Source organism: Cucurbita pepo, chromosome LG18 (genome assembly GCF_002806865.2).
Source record: "Cucurbita pepo subsp. pepo cultivar mu-cu-16 chromosome LG18, ASM280686v2, whole genome shotgun sequence".
NCBI classification, from domain to species: domain Eukaryota; kingdom Viridiplantae; phylum Streptophyta; class Magnoliopsida; order Cucurbitales; family Cucurbitaceae; genus Cucurbita; species Cucurbita pepo.
The window spans coordinates 6,605,241-6,625,977 of record NC_036655.1 but is presented as its reverse complement, the minus strand read 5'-3'; the positions used below and the strand labels follow the sequence as shown (position 1 = coordinate 6,625,977).

The window sequence follows — 20,737 nt, the reverse complement described above, 5'->3', positions numbered from 1 at the left end:
AGTGAATGAATTAAAACCATAGGTTAAAATTTAAAATAAAGTTTTAAAAGCACATTGAAGATGAGCAATGAAAGCGTTGACACACACACACACACAAAACCTAGACCAGATATTTCTACTTTTTTTTCTCTAGATTTTATTTTTCAAACAGCAAATAAATAAATAAAATTTGCTGTCCACACCTTTAGGTCTGAATTAGGTTTCACATATTAAAATCTTAGTTGACAATATTGTCATCTAATTAGGTTTCCTATTCTATATTTTAATACACAAAAGTCAAAAGTCAACTTCCTCTTCTTAATCTGAGATATGAAGAGAGAATCTCATTTCTCAGTGTGGCCAAACTCGTCATTATGTCACTTATAGCTAATAAATCTTGGTCACTGTATCAATTTAAGGATCTTGTATCTTAGGGAGAAAGGGTCGAGCAAGAAGTGGCTAGACATAAATAGCCGACGGCAACAATCGACCATCCTAGAGAGAGGAAGGGCGTAGTAAGCAATGAAAAATCCCAAATTCATTGCTAGCAGGTATTGTCCGCTTTGGCCCATTACATATCGCTATCAGCCTCACGGTTATTAAAAACGGTTTGCTAGGGAGAGATTTCCACAGCCTTATAAGGAATGTTTTTGTCCGGGATCTCATACCACCGTTCTCTCTTTACCTCATTTAACTTAGCTTTTCTAACCAATGAAGAAAAAAAAACAAAAAAAGAAAGGGCTTTTCTCTAAGCAATCAAAAATCAAGTAGTGCACTCATATATTAACATGGATATCTCCCTAATCTATAACTGCAAAGAAATGAAAGGGTTAGCACAGAAAACGAATGAATGAAACGCCGGCGAAGTATGAACAGATATCTTTAACTTCTTAGCTCAAACAGACTCCTCCCCTAACTTCTCGTCATTGGTGCTTCCATTTTCCTTGCTAAGCTTAGATTTTGGAAAAGAGGAGGCTTGTTGTTTAGATGTTTTGGTCTGTTGCTGTTGTCTCAAGTTAAGGTAGGTATAAGCAGACATACCCATTATAGCTGTGAATGCGCCATATAAACTAGTTTTGCCAGGATCAGCATTAAACAGGTAGTAATTCCCGAGAAGAATCACGCATGTTTTGAACTGTCCGAGTACAACATGGCTGACGGCAGAGGTAGCCCTGTTGAATTCAGAAAAACTAGACATTAATAGAAGCAGGTCATGTATGTATACCTCAAAGTACTGAAATTTGGGTGTTTTCAGCTATCCATATATCCAATGCATCAAATTTAAGCAATGAGTTAAGACGAATAACAGATATTCAAAATGGAAGAGATGTGCAATAACTTACACAAAGAGAGTTTTAGAGTTCCTCATATAACCAGTAGTTCATCTTGGCGTATCAATCCTTTCAAACAAATTAATATTCGTGTTTTGATTACAAAACGAACAAACTAACCACATCTCAGAGAAAATTTTGGGGATAATCAAAGATCATAAAGCCGACTTGGGTAATCTGAACCTCAAAGACATGGAAACCAATCTATGATGATACTGGATCTATAGTTCCAGCCTAAACAAAAGGCCTTCAATCGAATTTTAATCTGAACGTTTAAGTAGTTGGCCGTTTAAGTAGTTGGCCTCCAAATACAAGATTATAACAACCCAAGTCTACTGCTAGCACATTTCATTTGGGATTTCCCTTCAAGAGATTTCCCTCAAGGTTTTAAAACGCTTCTGCTAGGGAGAGGTTTCACACCCTTATAAGAAATGTTTCGTTCTCCTCTCCAACCAATGTGAGATCTCATAATCCACTCCTCTTGGGGGCCAGTGTCCTCACTGGGCCCGGTGACTAACTCTGATATCATTTGTAACAGCTAACAGATATTATCTTCTTTGGGCTTTCCCTTTTGGGCTTCCCCTTAAGGTCTTAAAACACGTCTGCTAGGGAGAGATTTTCACACCCTTATAAGGAATGCTTCGTTCCCCTCTCCAACCGATGTGGGATCTCACTGAGTCGTTCATTTTCTTAGCACATTTTGGCTATTCATAACTCCTTTGGCTTTGTATCTTGCATGCTCTGGCCATCTATATTTCATTTCATCAATGATAATTTATTTATCGCTGAAAACAGCGTGGAGAATGGCCTACGATAACACAGAACTGGCCTAACTTTTTACCTAAACATGACAGCATGACAGATGACGCACTAATTTAAGATACCGTGGAAGCTGTTAGTTTTATGCATGATACAGTCACGAACCTTCTTATCATATGATAAATCCTAAATGATGCATGAAACGAAACAAGATTTTACTAGCCTTATGGTAGAGATGGGATGTGTGTGTTAAGAAACTGGGGGTAAGAGAAAGTGAAAGAAACGACTTCCTTTCAGTCGCCAAAGTAACAGAGTAATACACAAGTAAAAAACTAAAAACCATCACATAGCGTTGAATTTCCATATCCAATGATTGACAAGCTTCTGATTATGTTCGAAGTTCAATTGAATCCAGAAGGAGAGGCTTCTTGAATTACACCTTGCCAGTTAGGTTGTTATTAAACAACAATACACAATTTAGTTAATAAAAGAAAAAACATGCAAACAAACTTGATTGAACATTTTGCCCCTTATCACAGACAGTGCATCTAATAGCATATATAAGACCGAATATGTTGCTTAACGAAAAGCTGAGAATATCAGCATGAGATTTCACATACCCGAGCGCTAAGGCACCAGACCACTGAAGCAAGAATCCCAGAATTGCTGACAGCAGAATAGCCAGTGTATTATAGTAGCTCCAATTGAAAGATAAAAAACCAGGCGGGTCTAAGAAAGGTATTAAAGCAATGAAACCGCATAATGTAATCGGTGTCGTCTTCCACATCAACCTATGAAAAAATTTCAAGTTCAGATTTAATCCCTCGTTGGCATATAACATGAAAAAAGAAAAAGGATAAAATGCAGGATGAGTATTTGACATACGCCATGGCTGTCCAATTCTCCTGCTGTTGCAGACTGGACCAAAGAATCTTATTAACTGCACTAGGAATAATCCACGCCAATGCGATACAAGCACCAAAGAGATCAAACTGCAGATCAGTTACCGTAGCCACAGCAATACCAATAGATACCACTACAAGGGCTAGGACCTTGGCCACAGAGAGAAGATTCATCAGAATTAAGAATAAAGCTTAATGGCTTAGTCAGGGTTTGATTAAATGCCAGTGACCCAGGAAGACATAAATTTCAAAAATATTATACGGATCTTTGCTTCATCTACTGATTTAAAAGTTTCTCCATTAAAAAAAAAAATTGTTAGAAGAAATTTCAAACACAGTTCGATCTTCTCAAGTATGGTACTTCAAAAATATATTTCTTTTGCCTATCTGCTAACCTCACATTTTCTCAACTACAGCATCGTAGACGTCTCACCAAAAAGAAAAGAATTGCCTTTTTTAGTCATTTTTGGATATCCTTTTAAGAGTATTATTTGAACGAGTGGACATTGAACCATCAGGATGTAAGTGTAACTCAACCAGGAGTTCAGTATAAATACAGTTTTGAGATGGCATTGAACGTTTTTATTCTTATGCTCGGAGAACAAAAAGACAAGGACGCCATGCTCCAAGACCATAGATTCAAAAAGTTAGATACTAATCTTTGTTAAATTCCAATAAAAGGGATTTTCCACTTCAAATGTATGGCAGACCCAAATTTTACCTTACTAGTTTATGATACTGTAATAAGCAGGTCATAATAACTTTAGAGAGAGTAAATAAAACTTTTAGTACATATATGTGAAAGGAGTTTGGTTTACCTTGGAGTAAGAAACTTTCTTTCCATATAATATAAACTCTGCCAGTACAATTGATGGAGTTACAGCAATCTTTGCCATCTGATAAAACCCCACACTGGAGAATTGACTTTAGCATTCAGAACATCAGGAAACAATATATCAAGGAAAAGAGGATTGTTGATACTCAATTCTCACCTATTATACTTCAAGCTCACATTAGCAAGCCCTGTAGATAGCGACATAACTAAACCAAGTGTAAGTAGAGTCGATGAACGGGTAGTCTTGGATAGAGGAGATGCAGGAAGAACAGAGAAAAAGTTGAAAATAGCCATCAATATCCAGCTAATGAAATAGTGAATGAAACTGAGAAATATAGGAAACGTAAAGCCGACAGTCTTAAGCACCTGAGACACAGACGACGAAAAACGTCAGCGGTGTTACCAGCTGGAAAGATGACAATCCAAGGAAGTATAAGGTAAAACATTGACATTAGATAGGCATTGGAATACCAACCAATTTATTCATGAAAATAATACTAACTGCAACGAAGAAATTGAATGTAAGAGCAACAGAAGGACCGCAAGAACGTTGCTGCTGACGCTTGGCACCTTCAGGCGTGCGAAATTTGCTAAATAACGATCCTCGCAAATCCTCGAGAGATTTTCCTGATATTACAAATTTGATCAATAATGTAAGTTGGAAAGTAAAACAAGACGAAGATTTCATGATTGAAGAACCTTCATCAGGTATACGTCTGATTTCATCATATACTACACAAATAATTGGCTTCTAAAATCAACCATTACTTCTCAAAACCAATTCCATCAAATACCACAACAATGTAAGATGTTTCACTCAGAGAGTATAAAAGTTTGATACCCATTGAGTTGGCACATGCAACTAGTTGAACACAATAATGGAGGAGATAAACAGATAATGAGAAGGATTTCACAGTGAGCAATCAGTTTTAATGCTTCCACTTTGTTATATATCACAAAACAGAGCAGTAGACCCTAACTTAGCGGCTTCAAAGTACTCAAAAACAAAATGGCTAAGAAAACTCCAGATCTGATTGACTACAAACGCATTAGCACAATGCCAATCAGAAAACCAAAGGTCGTACCAAAGCCCCTGGCCACTCTGATCAAAGGCACGACGCCCTTCATGACGAGAGAAAAGGAAACCGAGAGCGTCTATTTGAGAAATGGTTAATACTTTTATTTAGGTAAAACCTCTCAACTCGGGCTTTCTACATTAATTTCTCTATCTACAAGCAGTTAGATAACTATGGAGTCCAATGCGGAGCCGAAATTGAGAAGCCACAATCCGAAAAAGAAGGGGAAATCCGAAAAACTACCAGAATTCAAACGAAATATTAGAGATAAATACGGAAAAAAAATGGACAAGAAAGGAAGTACCCCTATGGCCGGCATCGCTATCCTTGCGCTTGAGAATCTTGCGAACATCCTTACTGAATAAGAGTTTGAACATCACGAAAACAGCCAGTAGCCGCTGCTAGTCAATGAGGCATGAAGTGGGAAGATGGAATTTGGCTAAGCTTTAAGAAGAGGGGTGATCGGGAAAGAGATGAAGAGCAGTGGCTTTGAAATGGAGCTGGAAATTACCCACAAGCAGAAAATGGGGAAAGGGAGTAAGCCAGTGAAGTGAACGAATGAGTGAAAGAGGAAGAGATGGAGAAGAAGAAGGAGAGACGCGTGGGGAAAGAGAAGGTCGTTAATGGCGGAAAATGGAAGCAGTTGTCTAAGAGAGAGGGAGGCGGAGAAATTCACGCGCCTCCCCTTTCACAATCGGCGGACAGTTCTTCACAGCCTCACTCCCTTCCAACTTGGATTTTCCCTCCAAATAAATAAATAAATATTTAGTTATTGCCTTCACAATCTAACACTAACGTAATTATGGGTTTTTTTTCGATCTTTTGAATTTAGTGGAAACAATGGATCGCCCGTCTATTTCTATGTGCACACTAGATTCTCACAATATTGTTGAGGAAGTAGATTGTTGGGCCCCGACTCTTTAACAGAGAATGTTGATACGATAGTTAGTGACGGTGACATTGCTTCTGGAGCTATATTTGTGTTCTAATGGTGTGATATTAAGCTAGAAAGCCACGAGCTATAGCTTGAATTTGTTGAACGTGTTGAGGCCATTGCTTATTGTGAAGGTATATCTAAAGCTCCAAAACCGACATTTTTCCTCTTTAGGTTTAAACAAATTTTGTTAATCGTTTAGAGTCTCCTAATCGAAAAAGCTAAAAAGCTAGACATGCCAAAATGGTTCAATGTTTTGTTGGTTCCATTGACAATCCCAGTTTGTCATGAGGGTATGAAAAAATCTCTCCTTAATAATCGCTCTTTAAAACTTTGAGGCTGACGACAATACCTAATGGATAATTAGGTAGCAATGGGCTGGGCTTGAGCTGTTACATGTTCAATCCATAATTTCCTGTTTGTCAATGATGTTGACATAATTCATCAGTTGCTCGCGTGTTGACTTCTTATGCTCGTTGACATAGGTCATCAACGATAAAATCACTGGCGCCACAGGTGAATTGTGATCGTCTATCAAATTATCCCATTTTTTAATATCGGTTTGATTCTTAATTTTAATTTAAAAAAATATAGATTATGTAATTTTAAAAACAAAAATTGAAAAATAAAACTTTTTATAGGTAAATACGGTATCCAAAATAATTTTAGAAAATAATTATTTTATGAAATAGGATTTTTTAAGATATGCCATTAAAATTTAAATTTCAACAGAATTCCCCGAAATCGCGATTAAAGAAGCCCCAACCCGATTCCCCAGCCAAAATCGCAACAAAGCAAAAACAACTCCAAATTCCATAGCGAGGATCTTTGAATCCACTCCGGCCGAGAAAATGCCTCCCAGATCCGAATCCTACACCCAGATCTCTTGCGCCGCCGCATCGGCAGATTCTCCGATCTCCTCCATTGACCCCATCTACCACATCCTCCGCATTCTCCCATTTTCCTTCCTCCGTCCGCCGCGCCTCCGCCTCAAGCTCCCGACCTTGACACTCCCCTCTCCGATGACCGTCTACGCCCTCGTCCTCCTCACGTACTTCATGGTCGTCTCCGGCTTCGTCTACGATGTCATCGTCGAGCCTCCCGGCATCGGATCTATTCAGGACCCGGCAACCGGATCCATCCGACCTGTGGTTTTTCTTCCGGGTCGCGTCAATGGTCAGTACATCATTGAGGGACTCTCGTCTGGGTTCATGTTCATACTGGGTGGAATGGGAATTGTGCTCATGGACCTTGCTCTTGATCGGAATCGCGCTAAGAGCGTCAAGGTTTGGTATGCGTCTGCTGGGATTTCTTCTGTTGTCATTGCCTATGTTATGTGTATGCTTTTCGTTCGTATTAAGATCCCTGCATACCTTCGTTGATACACAGTAGAGAAATTTAGGATCTACTTCGAATTACTCGAAATCCCCTTTTGTCTCGAGGAACGGAGGAACTTTTTGCAGCTTTTGATCTTATTTGTTACACATTTTAACACTGTTTATGACTTATTCAATGCTAAGCCAAGATGAAATCTTGTTCTTTAGGCTCTCTCCAGCTTCCCCAGCTTGTTTTAACTTGTGATTTCGCTGGAATTATACTTATCTGTGTGCTTTTCTATTTGATAATGTATCATTCCGAAGAACTTTTTGCAGGATATGAACCAAACTGGGTCTAATAATGGCTTAAAAGCTTTGTTTTGCTTACTTGGTTGATGCATTGTTCATGTTGTTTCTACTTGGATCATACTAGCTTGATCTGGTTGATTAGGTAGTTGACTTGTTACTAGCATGATCTCTAGCCAATTCTTTCCAGCAATATACATAAATCTCTAGTCACTTAATGGATTATTTGGCTGATATGCTGTCTCAACCATATAATGAACTCTTCGTTGATTTGAAGTAATGGGTTATGTTATTAGAACATGTTGACCATGAGAGAAGATTATGTTGGCTATGTAAGTCACATATGCTCCATGATCAAAGCCCCTTTCACAGGGCCCTTTTTGTAACCCCTGCTTAGGATTTGGCAGGGTGATCCTTTCATCTCCTTGGACCTCTTTCTGTACCACTCTTACAGCCAAATGTTTTAGTGAAGAGTGTTTTCACTTGCATTATTTGCTGTGGGAATGCTAGCATTTTGATTACCTTAGAGTGGTATGTAACCGTTCAAACTCATTCCTAGCCGATATTGTTCTATTTGAACCTTTTCTTTTAGACTTTCCTTAACGTTTTAAAACGCATCTGTTAGAGGGACCCAAACCCACCGTTAGTAGATATTGTTTCTTTAAACTTTCTCTTTCGAGCTTCTCCTCGGAGTTTTAAAATACCTCCGTTAGGGAGAGGTGGACTTCCTCGTGTTCTAAAATGCCCCTCTGTCAAGAGTTTTAAAATGCGTTGGATACCATAACTTAAGTTGATCCCATCTTCCACGGGTGGGGCCCTGAAATTCTTACCATTCCATGGGAGATAGTTTCAATATATGCATAGATTCGTAATGGTTGTATAAATTAAACTTTGGACTCTAAAGCTAAAAAGAGACGATTTTATTCTTTTTCTTTATTTTCTTAATATGATATTTTTAATATTTTCCCAATTATTTATTTTTAATATTTTCCCGATTATTTAAGTTTATTATCGTCTTTGAGAATGATTCTTAATATTGGTTGAACCTAAAGACATATTATTAGACATATTATTTATAGATACTTATTGATGAAGGAAGATTAAATCAAAATTTAATTATTAAAATTATTTCAATATTTTGACTTTATAAAAAGAAATTAACTAATTAACTAACCATAGGTAAATATCTAATCTATTAAATTGTAAGAAGTAATTATAATAACTAAAAATAAAATTACTTATTTATATAAAAATTTGATAACATTCTATGTTTTAATTTATTTTATTCTGAATAAATTCAATTAATTAATTAATTAATTGATCTTAGTTTACAAATTTATTATATTTAATTATAATAAATCAATAATAAAATTTTAAAAATATAATGAATTTTTTTAATTAAATAAATGAATTACTTAAATGCTAATAATTATTTTAACTATTTAAAATTAAATAAGGCAATGAAATCAATGAACACTAAAAGTATATATTCTATTGGGACTTTCTTTTTTCGTTATTATTTTCAAAGGCATCGTAAATAAAATCTACGAAATACCAACCGATAACTGTAGAATACAAGTAGCCGGAGGGAAGCTTGGGGGCTGCTGCAATGGCGGCGTTAACGAAGCATATCCATACTCACTTCTTCCAACCTCTTTTCGCTTCCTTCAATTTTCAGTCGCGCAGTCTTCGGTCTCCCACACGAATCTCGCCGACTTTATCCTTTCGTAACTCTGATTCTCACTTTATTGAAGCTCTGAAACTCGTTGATGAATTCGACCCCGAAATTCCCTTGGAGAAGGCCGTCACTCCACCCAGCTCCTGGTACACCGATCCTTCATTTTTCGATCTCGAGCTCGATCGTGTCTTCCACAGAGGATGGCAGGCCGTAGGTTCGCTTCCATCTCTAAATTGTTGATGCTCTTTTTCTTTTGCGATTCTATTTAATTGTAGCTTCATAGCGAGGAGATTAATTGCTTGATTTCAGTGCGATCTGTGATTATAATAGAGATTATTTAACTATTTAGACATTCGAGCTCCTTAATTCTAAATCTCTCCCAGCCAAGTCATTTCGTTGATGTTACGCTTTCAGAAACCTTCATTTAGTATTTCCTTCTCGTGATCTCAAGCTAGAAAGAGAATAGCTGCCTTCAGAGATTGACAAATGGAAGAACTAAATTAGGAGAAGAAGAAAAGAGAGGATCGCCATGGTTTGATGACTCCTTTCATTAGCGGTTAGGGATGATTTTCGAGCTGACATATTTGCGAGTGGTAAGCGTAACTCAACCAGAGTCTAAGTGTGAAAGAGAACGAATGAAAGTTATCTCTGACCAAGTATAGCCTAAGCCCACCACTAGTAGATATTTTCTATTTTGACCCGTTGCGTATCGTTGTCAGCCTCGTGATTCTAAAACGTATCTGTTAGGGAGAGGTTTCCACACCCTTCTAATGAATGTTTTATTCCCTTCTCCAACTGATGTAGGATCTCACAATCCACCCTCCTGGAAACATTCCTTACAAAGGTGTGGAAACTCTCCCTAACAGACTCGTTTTAAAACCGTGAAGTGACGACAATACGTAACGAGTTAAAACAAACAATATCTGCTAGTGGTGTGCTTAGGCTGTTACAAATGGTATTAGAGCCAGACACCAAGTTGTGTGTCAATGAGGACGCTGGACCCCAAGGGGGTGGATTGTGAGATCTCACTTCTGTTGGAGAGGGGAACCCCACATCGGTTGGAGAGAGGAACGAAGCCTTCCTTATAAGGGTGTGAAAACCTCTCCCTAACAGACGCGTTTTAAGAACGTGAGGTTGACGGCGATACGTAACAGGCCAAAACGGACAATATCTACTAGCGGTGGGATTGAGTCGTTTCAGACCATTAGTATACGCATTAACTAAGAACTCTGAAGTTCTTGCTGCTTGACGGAGTAACTCTTCATGGGGTTTCTCATGCACTCAAAGCAGGCTAATCCCATTCAAACTGTGTACTCTTTGTTTTACACCTAATGCAATATGCTCCCTTGTTTCCTCTTTAGATTACAACTCTGACAATACTAATGCATGGATCATCAACTTCTTGTGCCCTTGGCTTCTCAGGATATGTTGAACAGTTGAAAGATCCCCATGATTTTTTCACAGGCAGGTGTGATTAATTGTCTGTTACCATTTATTACCATTAGTATAAAATCTAAAGAGCAGTAATTTAACCAAATATGGGATGCTAGAGATATGTGTTCTTCCCCACCATAGCTGGTCTGTAAAATTTGTTTGCGCTGTCTCCTTGTCCATGGCAGGTTGGGAAATGTAGAATACGTTGTCTGCAAAGATAATAACAAGAAGGTTCGTGCATTTCACAATGTCTGCCGCCATCATGCCTCACTTCTTGCATCTGGATGTGGGAAGAAGTCCTGCTTTGTGTGCCCATATCATGTGAGTTCACTTGCATTATCTTCCTGGGATGTGAGATTCTATATATATGTATTGAACAGGGTTATTCCATAATTTATGCAGGGATGGACATATGGGTTGGATGGAGGGCTGCTTAAGGCGACTAGAATAAATGGAATTCAGAACTTTGATGTAAATGTATGTAATTATAACCATTTTGATATGATATTTCTGAATGGCTTAATAGCTGGTTGATCTATTTAATGGAGATTAGGATTTTGGGCTCGTACCGTTACCTGTAGCGACATGGGGGCCGTTCGTTCTTCTCAATCTGGATGAAAAATTATCATCTGAGCTGGTTGTTGATGAAGATAAAGTGGCATATGAATGGCTGGGAAGCTGTGCAGATTTGCTGAGTTTAAATGGAGTTGATGCTTCTTTAAGTTTTGTCTGTCGACGTGAATACACCATTGAATGTAATTGGAAGGTATAGTCCTTGCATCCTTCTAGAGAAATGGTCGTATACTGTTGTCACAATCTGTAACAGTTAAAGCCCACTACTAGCAAATATTGTCCTTTTTGGACTTCCTCTTTAGGTGGAGAACAAAACATTATTTATAAGGGTGTAGAAACCTCTCCCTAGCAAACGCATTTTAAAAACTTTGAGGGGAAGCCCAAAGAGGACAATATCTGCTAGCGTGGGCTTGTGCTGTTATACCTTGGGGAGGTGTAAACGAAGCATGCTTTATGAGGGTGTGAAACCTCCCCTAGCAGACGCATTTTAAAAACCTTAAAGACTAGCTCGAAGGGAGAAGTCCAAAGAGGACGATATTTGTTAGTGGTGGGCTTCGGCTGTTACACCTTGGGGACGAGAACGAAACACTCTTTATAAGGGTGTGGAAACTTCTCCTTGGAAAACTCGTTTTAAGAACTTCAAGGGGAAACCCAAAGAGGACAGTATCTGCTAGTGGTGGGCTTGGGCCGTTACACGTTCGGGAGGAGAACGAAACATTTTTTATAAGGATGTAGAAACCTCTCCCTAGCAGACTCGTTTTAAAAACTTTGAGAGGAAGCCAAAAGAGGACAATATCTGCTAGCGGTAGGCTTGGGTTATTACACCATCCTTATGGGTTTTGGCTTTTTGTAGGTTTTCTGTGACAACTACTTAGACGGAGGGTATCATGTCCCGTATGCACACAAAGGGCTTGCATCGAATCTCAAGCTCGAGTCGTATTCTACAGAAGTACGTTGACTGTTTATTTTAAATTCATTACCAAACTACCGTTATAGCCTTATGCTTTCATACAATTTGCTGTTTTAGTGTCTGTTTACTTCAGAATATAACTTGTGTTGTAGATATTTGAAGCTGTTAGTATTCAAAGTTGTAAGGGTGGGGGAGAATCAAAAGGCGATGATTATGGTCGTCTTGGACCAGAAGCACTCTATGCTTTTGTATACCCAAACTTCATGATAAATAGGTACTTCTTGGATACATCAACATATCTGGCTCTTTGGCTATTTATGTTTCGAGACGTTTTGTGCTGATGTTCGTCTCGTCTCGTCGTTTTACGGGTTATATAACAGATATGGACCTTGGATGGACACTAATCTAGTACTCCCACTCGGACCTCGAAAATGTCTAGTGGTTTTCGATTATTTTCTCGAAACTCCTTTTAAGGTACTTTCAAGTCTTTCAAACTAATGAATATGCTACAAGTTCTCACTCGTGTTCTGGTTAACACGAAAACTCAGCAAAAACTGAGATTGTGTTATCGAAGTTTTTCAGTTTATTCGAGTTTATACGTCTTCTCTTGATTTCATGTTCAGAATGACGAATCGTTTATACAACAAAGTTTAGAAGACAGTGAACGTGTGCAGGTATTACAAACAAATCCACCCCTTTCCTTTAATTCAGTTGTTCTTTCTCTCTTACACATTGGTCCAAATAATTTTCAGATTGAAGACATTATTCTGTGTGAAGGTGTTCAAAAGGGTCTCGAGTCGCCTGCTTACAAGTTCGGCCGATACGCTCCTTCGGTCGAGAATGCGATGCACCATTTCCATCGTCTTCTTCATCTTAACCTCACAAAATAATTGTCCTAGTGTTACTAATCTGAACTCATAAGTCAGGTATCTTTTCTCATCTCATCGTTTTCATTTTAACTCGTTAACATATGATTACTCGACATCGGATATTCTGATGGTAGTGTGAATAGAAAGTTATTCGATTCCAATTGTCTGACTCGGAATACAGGTTGACTTATAATTGTTATAACTTCAATTAAATTTGTGGCTAATTTAGACAATTATACAATTAATACGTCAAAATATTGTAATCAATCAGGATATTTAATTTTCAACTATATAGACGAAAATTACAAGTTTAATTATCGTTTATGTTCAACGAGTTTTTAAATTTTAAAAGGCATTTTAATATAAAATTAAAAGTTTTCAAAATCAAAATGAAAATTACTTTATTCAATTTTATTGATTTATTTTTAAAAAATTAAAAAATTAAAAAATTAATTGTTTGGTATTCAAATATATTGAATACCAATATGAGTTTAATTAAGTGGTAATTTATGTATATTTATTTGTAATAAAATAAAATAAAATAAAATACTGATGTTTTTATAAAAGGAAATGAAATTCACTTGCTTATGAGTAATTTATTTGACGGTAATAATTTAATTTTATCATAAAAAGAAAATAATTTAAAAAAAAAAAAAAAAANAAAAAAAAAAAGAAGAGAGAGAAAATCAGGAGAGGGAAAGTGGGAAAAACCCGGGAAGAGACCAACTCATAAACCCTAGCGCGAAGGAAGCAGTCTTCTTCTTCTTCAACGCGAGAAGGCGCATGTCCCGAACCCTAACCAACTCTGTAACTCCATCTCTTCTCGCCTTCAAACCTCGTCAAGTTCTTCTCTCCCACCACGCTATGAAGCAAAGAAACGACGCCCAAACTCCCAAGTTTGCCGATGAAGCCGCATCCTTACACCCGGAGCAGAGGACTCTTCTTCTTCACGCTGTAGCCTTCTTTTTGGAGCGCAATGGCTTCTCCAAAACCCTCAAGAAGTTTCGTTCCGAAGCGCAGATTGAGGTCCGTACTTCTTCGCACTGTAGCACTTTATCCACTGGTTAATTTTGTATTATTCACTGGTTGCCCATTATGCTACGCAATTCATGTCGCTTGCTAGATGAATCACGTAATCGAATCCCATAGTACGGAGTTGGTGGCTAAATCCTATTCATGAGCTTCTCATTCGAAATGTTTGCGTTTTCTTCGAACAGTCTGGTTTAATCCTACTTTCATAATTTTATAGAACAAGTTTACTACTAGTTCTTTATAATAGTCTGAATTACTCCAAAAAATTTTACTCCGAGACCTTCTATTTGTTGTTAGATGGGGATATGTGATGTTATTTTACTGTAATTTAACTTGTTTCTAGTGTGGATTCTTATTCTCTCACAACTTCTTTCATTTCAAAAGTTAGTTTCGGCCGCGAATATCTTTATTGAAACAATTTCCATTTCTGTTGCTATTCGTGCAGAAGGATTCTTCAAAGGAGTTATTGCTTAGTCTCGAAGAAATGTGCCACAAGCATTTTAAGAAAGGGTAGGTTCAGATATTCTCTCTATTACTGTCTGTTAATGAATGAACGTGTAACTTAATCAGAGATGTGCCTCAATCTTAGCATTTTAAGTATAAACATGTTAATGAACGTGTAACTTATTTTCAACGAAATTGCTGGTTCTGCTAAGCATTTAAATTAGTTCCCATTTGTTTCATAATAGATGTTCATAAATCATTTATCTATGTTCCAAGTGATAGCATTAGTGACCATGGTAATTTTCCAGATTTTGACATTTCATCGTCATGCTAATAGTCTCAAGCTGCATCTTGTTCCTTTTCTTTTCTATTGAGTTCTTTTGCCTCAATCTTATTAGATCTTGAAATAAATTCATTTATCTAACTTAAAATTCTAATATGCAGTAGTCAGGCCGTCACACCCCAAAATAAACCAGGTATCCTCATATTGTCTACGTTTATAAATTTATTAATTTTGCTATGTTTTTGTTAAAGAAATTAATACTTGAAATTATCGATCTTAAATGCACATCTCCTTGTGCTGGTTTTGATCTAGTAGATGAAGAAATGATGACGGAGGTTGCTGATGATAGGGTTCCTGAAGAACAAGAGGAGCCTGCAAAGAAGTCCAAGGATAAAAAGAAAATAAAAAAGAATGCAGTTGCAGATAAAGAGAAATCAGAATCTGCGCATGTGGAGAGTTTGAAAAACTCCAATGGCACAGAACCTTCCGAAGGCACTACTGTCCATGAGGAGGCAGGAAAGAAATCTAAGGATAAAAAGAAAAAGAAGAACAAAGAGAAGATAGAGGCTGTTGCTACAATCCCCGATGATGTAACTGTTTCAAGAGATTCTCAAGCTGTAGACTCAAATGGATTGAATGGTAATGTTGCCACTCTTGACGAAAAGGTTGTCAAATCCAAAAGTAAGAAGAAAAAGGACGGTCGACATTTAAGTGACACAAATTCAAACCAGCTAAATGATGGTACCAAGATGTTACACGAAGAGGAACACAACGACAATTCTAAGAAGAGGAAAAGATTGGCTTCTGAAGATAACGACAGTCATGCTGTCGATGAGAAAGAAACCGAAGATGTCAAACGTAGAAAATTAGAAGGTTCAAAAGGATGCAATGATGGTGTGCTGTCTACAAAGGTTGATGTAAATGAGCTTTCTCAGGAGACAGATGTTGAAAAAACCGCAGAGAAAACTTCTTCAAAGAAACCTTGGAAGAAATCTTCAAATGGCTCAACTGAGGTATGTTAATATTGTCATCACATATCTACGCAAATATTTTGATGTTTGCAGAAGACCCTCCAAAGATATGTTAATATTTTGTGATTCTAGTTAGAAACAAGTGAATTCTACAAATTATGATTGTAGCCAAAGACCAGTGATCATGAGGGTAGTGGGATCAATGTTTGAAATTTTAATCCTTATCTTTAGCTCAGAGGTTCATTTAAATTTGATACAAATTCAACTTTAGCTGATATAATATGATGATATAATTGCAGCCAAAGACCATTAATGCGTTCCAAAGGGTAAAAGTAGATGCTGTGACATTTGCTGATGAGAAACTCGCAGATAATTCATACTGGGCGAAGGTGTGATTTGCTGCTTATTATGATGTTAACCTTTTTGCTGCTGTCTTTTCAGTGGGTTCTTTTGTTTCTTACTTGTAATCTATGATACTGCGCAGGGTGGAGCCGAGACTGGGTATGGTGCAAAAGCTCAAGAGGTTCTTGGCCAGGTTAAAGGAAGGTATTTTTCATTTCTATTTAAACTTCTAGCTCAGAGGTTACACCAAGTCTTGTGAAGGGAATTTCAATGTATTTTCTGGTTTATGAAACGGTTTCGTAATTCAAATTTCTAATTTCGTAGGGGTTTTCGACATGAAAAGACGAAGAAGAAGCGTGGATCATACCGAGGCGGAGTGATAGATCTGCAATCTCACTCAGTAAAGTTCAATTATTCTGATGAGGATTGACCATATTTTAATGGGATTCACGATTCTGGTCTTTAACTGCTTTTGATCATTCATGAATGAAGTTTCCATCTCTGAAAAAATTTTGGTCGTATGTTCCTCCATAGAGTAGAAACTCTAAAGAATTGATGTCCAATATTTAGCATCATATCTTTTTTTGGAGTCCATGAATGGGCTATGCCTCATCCATTTTGAACTTATTATTAATCCACTTTGTAGTTCTCCACATGATTTCTTTTTTAATTTTTTTTTTTTGAAAATACAATATATATTTGTATATGCCTAGAATATAAAACTATAGATTATATTAGATATCATTTATGATTTTTGTTGAGTTAATATGTGAGGTTTCATGTTGGTGGGTGAAAGGGAATGAAATATTCTTGATAAGGATATGTAATTCTTTCTGTAGTAGATGTGTTTTAAAGAACCTTGAGAGAGTTCGAGAAAGAAAACCTAAAAAGAACAATATTTGTTAGCGGTAGATTTGGACCGTTACAATGTCTGAGCTCTAAAGACGATATTTGCTGCCCTTAAACAAAGCCCAAAAACAATATTCTTTGAATGTTACTTAATGAATTCTTTGAATGTTGTATTTTTTTTAATTATTATTTTTAAAGCAAACGTGNAAAAAATTAAAATAAAAAAAAAAAAAAAAAAGACAAATTGTTAAAAGCAATATATTTAATTAAATTAAAATAATGGAATATATTTTCTGCCTCGTCAAATGACTAATTTAAAAGTAATTTAAAAAATAAGGTAATTGAAAAAAGAAAAAAAAAACATATTGGAGAATCAAAAGAAGTGAGAAATATCCTAATTTTAAGTATTCATCGGAATATTTATTAGATATTTGAAAATTTTAAAACAGGACTTAAAATGAAGGATTTATAATTTAACTTAAAAAAGAACGAAACTTTCTCCAACGGCTGAGATTAATTGTAAATAGATTGGAAGATTTTGGGCCGTCGATGACGAAAGCCTCGAAACCAAGGATCCTTTTAAAACCCTAGACCCACTCTGCTAGATCAACCCTTTTCGCGCAAAGAGCTCCGCAGCCGCAACTTCGACCATCTGAGCAAGAAGTATGTTTCTCTATATTTCTTCATTTTCACCTCTTATTATTGTTTCTATTTCATGATTTCTAAGAATCTGTAGTAATCGTGAGTAGTGTTGACGAGAATCGCAATGTTTTTCTTATTTTGAAGAATGTCAATGAAGTTTTTATCTTCTATTGTTCTGCCTTTTGGTTTGTGATTGATTTAGGTTTTAGAATTTTGATCTTACTTTGGTTTCGTTTAGAGAAATGAGTGCGGAAGGAGTCAAGGCTAGCCCGGTGGTTCCGGAGTCCGTGTTGAAGAAGCGGAAGAGGAACGAAGAATGGGCTCTGGCTGAGAAAAAAGATCTAGTGGCTGCGAAGAAGAAGAATGCTGAGAACAGGAAACTGATCTTTAACAGGGCTAAACTCTATGCCAAGGAGTATGATGAGCAGCAAAAGGAGTTGGTTCGTTTGAAGCGCGAGGCTAGACTCAAGGGCGGATTTTATGTCGACCCTGAGGCCAAGCTTCTGTTTATTATCAGGATCCGAGGGTGAGTCTTTTTTTAGTGAGAAATCATTATTTTGGACTGGTTGAATCGTTTGTATCAGCGTTTTTATTATGCTTTTGGATTTTCAGTATCAATGCTATTGACCCAAAGACGAAGAAGATTCTGCAGCTTCTGCGTTTGAGACAGGTAACACATTACTTCATTGACTTCATCTTACAGACGATGAATTTAGACAATTTCTTCAAGCGAATTTTTGTTCGTTTAGTTTCAATTTTATCTCACAAATAAATATTATTTGATGCATAATAGTTTTGCCATTGTTAGTGTCTATCTGTTGCTGCACTCTTCTTATACAACATATGAGTTAATTCACTGATTTCTTATACAACATATGGAAGTTAATTCACTGATTTCTTATACAACATATGGAAGTTAATTCACTGTTCTTATACAACATATGGAAGTTAATTCACTGTTCTTATACAACATATGGAAGTTAATTCACTGATTTCATGTAGAGTGGCTCTCCCCCCATTTTTTGTAATTTCATTTCTCTTAGATACATATACGTCTGTCATTGAAGCATTTCTTTTTGGAAGTTTACTTCAAAGATTTTGTTTCTGTATATTTAATTAATGGTGAAGAAGGCTGTGACACTAAATTACTTTTTGGGTTTTGACTATTATATTTTTCTGTGCTGTAGATTTATAGACAGCTTCGCATGTATCATGTTAATATAAACATTTTGATGTAGAAACACTCCTGAAATTATAAACCCCTTGGTTGTTTTTGTTGGAAATGTATTCATTGCAAATATAGAGTTTTACACCTCACACGATTACCAACCCTGCAGATTTTCAATGGTGTCTTTTTGAAAGTGAACAAGGCAACATTGAATATGTTACACAGAGTGGAGCCATACGTTACATATGGGTATGTTTTTCTTGTATATCTCCTTTCCTTTTCTTTTGGGTTTTCTAGAGATCAAACTTAACTCATCTTGTTTTACTGAACTGATACTTTCAGGTATCCCAACTTGAAGAGCGTTAAAGAACTCATTTACAAGAGAGGCTTCGGAAAACTCAACAAACGAAGAACTGCTTTGACTGACAACTCCATCATTGAGCAGGTGTGTAGCTTGAATGAAATCAGTATTGTATTTTGTAACTACTACAACTCTGATGGGTTTGTTTGTTCCAGGCTCTTGGGAAGTTTGGTATTATTTGCACAGAAGACCTCATCCATGAGATCTTGACAGTGGGACCCCATTTTAAGGAAGCCAACAATTTCCTGTGGCCCTTCAAGCTGAAAGCTCCTCTGGGTGGTCTTAAGAAGAAGAGGAATCACTATGTGGAAGGAGGTGACGCTGGGAACCGCGAGAACTACATCAACGAGCTAATCAGAAGGATGAATTAGGTTTTTACATTTTGTGTTGTTTCTCCAAAGTTCATGGATTTATAGGTTTTTTATCATTTGAAGTATCGGTTTTGGAATCAGAATGTTTTGCTACTATTGTTTCATCATTAGTGTACTTTTATCCTCCGAATTATTATCGTTGAGAACGGTTTAAATTTTGATTTTATTCCAGAAATTTTGGTATTTCCTTTCTATTTTATTTATTGCAGGACTTTCATGTTCTTGATTGCCATTTTCTGGGTCTGCTGGGTAGTAATAATTTCTCTTATTATTGTTATTATATTTAGTAATTTAAATCTCTTGAAATAGATAAATTACTAATAATTATAATTTTCATAGTGGTTTGTTTATAAATAGATTTAAATCTATATTTTTTCTTAAAATGGTGAAAGAGTCAAATTTTAACACTAAAAATGCAATGATTGCTAAATTGTTTGTATTTTATATGTTTTAATTTGAAATATACGAATAAATTAAACTTTTCTGTTCAAGCTTATCGAAATATAATCATGTCGCCACGTGTCCAGCCGTGGTTTCTCCTGCCGGACACGTGTTCCTTAAATTGCTATTAAAATGGCGGAGTCTAGGGGAGGGGAGGCGGTGAGAATCGGAGAGAGATGGAGGCGAATCACCAAAAGCAGTCTCCACTGCAACAACAAGAACAACAATCGAAAACGGAATCCAAATCAAACGACGGCGGGAGAGGTAATGAGACAATGGATCCGACGACGAAGCTCTTGATTCGTGAAGCAATCGTTGCCGGCGAGAAGGGCGGTGGATCGGAGGCTGACGACGCTGTGGACGTCCTCGCCTTCAACAGATCAGTGAACAAAATTGACTGTTCTCTGGAATGAATGAATGAATGAATGAGGTCTGTGTTTCAATGTAATCCTCCTCTGTTTCATTTCTTTAGAATAAAGAAGAGCAAGAGCTCCATCACGAACTCAAGAACTCCATTACTTCGCTTGGTTTATATATATCTATCTATGTATATATATAGAACAAATAAAACGTGGTTTACGTGTTTTGATCCAAGTAAAAGTGGATGTGTCCAAATCCATTATCTCTTTGGTTATGTTTGACCAAAATCCTCGTGGGGGAAAGGAAATTACTCCTTAGTTTCTTTATTGAATTAATGGTTCAATCTCTTTTAATCTATACATTTTTTAATTTTCAAATCTCGTTTCCAAGCTTTTCATAAATTTTGACGAAGGAATATTTATTTAATTTTGTAAAATAGTAATAATAATAATTTATATATTAAGAAATCACATGAAAATGTTGGTAAATGTTAAGCTTTTGTATTTCGATTTTGAAACCTCAAGAAAATACTATAATAAAATTTGAACTAAATTAGAATAACTTTTGATAA

General features: G+C 36.6%; 4 protein-coding genes and 1 pseudogene across 6 annotated transcripts; 4 read left to right on the top strand and 1 right to left on the bottom strand.

Moving 5' to 3' along the window:
• Positions 1–703: 703 nt before the first annotated feature.
• Positions 704–5,619, bottom strand: LOC111779716 (nucleotide-sugar uncharacterized transporter 1-like). Its single transcript, XM_023659837.1, has 7 exons — positions 5,187–5,619; positions 4,282–4,433; positions 3,964–4,172; positions 3,790–3,883; positions 2,955–3,121; positions 2,690–2,860; positions 704–1,151 (listed from the first exon to the last, which is right to left on the bottom strand). The coding sequence occupies exons 1-7, from the start codon at positions 5,257–5,259 to the stop codon at positions 875–877; spliced, it is 1,143 nt and encodes a 380-aa protein (XP_023515605.1). The 5' UTR covers positions 5,260–5,619; the 3' UTR covers positions 704–874.
• A 940-nt stretch (positions 5,620–6,559) lies between these two features.
• Positions 6,560–7,366, top strand: LOC111779718 (annotated as a pseudogene).
• A 1,608-nt stretch (positions 7,367–8,974) lies between these two features.
• LOC111779715 (choline monooxygenase, chloroplastic) lies at positions 8,975–13,066 on the top strand. 2 transcript variants are annotated; one of them, XM_023659835.1, is made up of 10 exons: positions 8,975–9,330; positions 10,539–10,584; positions 10,736–10,871; positions 10,953–11,027; positions 11,104–11,316; positions 11,977–12,072; positions 12,186–12,307; positions 12,414–12,507; positions 12,657–12,707; positions 12,786–13,066. In XM_023659835.1, the coding sequence occupies exons 1-10, from the start codon at positions 9,048–9,050 to the stop codon at positions 12,921–12,923; spliced, it is 1,254 nt and encodes a 417-aa protein (XP_023515603.1). In that variant the 5' UTR covers positions 8,975–9,047; the 3' UTR covers positions 12,924–13,066. The 2 variants fall into 2 exon arrangements, with proteins under 2 accessions (XP_023515603.1, XP_023515604.1); XM_023659836.1 differs by lacking the exon at positions 8,975–9,330 and adding an exon at positions 9,570–9,709 and having other exon boundaries at positions 10,478–10,584.
• A 499-nt stretch (positions 13,067–13,565) lies between these two features.
• LOC111779713 (nucleolar and coiled-body phosphoprotein 1-like) lies at positions 13,566–16,629 on the top strand. Of its 2 annotated transcripts, none has more exons than XM_023659833.1 (7): positions 13,566–13,928; positions 14,380–14,444; positions 14,823–14,854; positions 14,974–15,674; positions 15,932–16,021; positions 16,117–16,178; positions 16,299–16,629. In XM_023659833.1, the coding sequence occupies exons 1-7, from the start codon at positions 13,686–13,688 to the stop codon at positions 16,402–16,404; spliced, it is 1,299 nt and encodes a 432-aa protein (XP_023515601.1). In that variant the 5' UTR covers positions 13,566–13,685; the 3' UTR covers positions 16,405–16,629. The 2 variants fall into 2 exon arrangements, with proteins under 2 accessions (XP_023515601.1, XP_023515602.1); XM_023659834.1 differs by having other exon boundaries at positions 13,567–13,928; positions 14,977–15,674.
• Positions 16,630–17,385: 756 nt separating this feature from the next.
• On the top strand, positions 17,386–19,559 carry LOC111780517 (60S ribosomal protein L7-2). Its single transcript, XM_023660942.1, has 6 exons — positions 17,386–17,486; positions 17,704–17,991; positions 18,078–18,135; positions 18,803–18,882; positions 18,976–19,078; positions 19,150–19,559. The coding sequence occupies exons 2-6, from the start codon at positions 17,708–17,710 to the stop codon at positions 19,363–19,365; spliced, it is 741 nt and encodes a 246-aa protein (XP_023516710.1). The 5' UTR covers positions 17,386–17,486; positions 17,704–17,707; the 3' UTR covers positions 19,366–19,559.
• Positions 19,560–20,737: the final 1,178 nt, after the last annotated feature.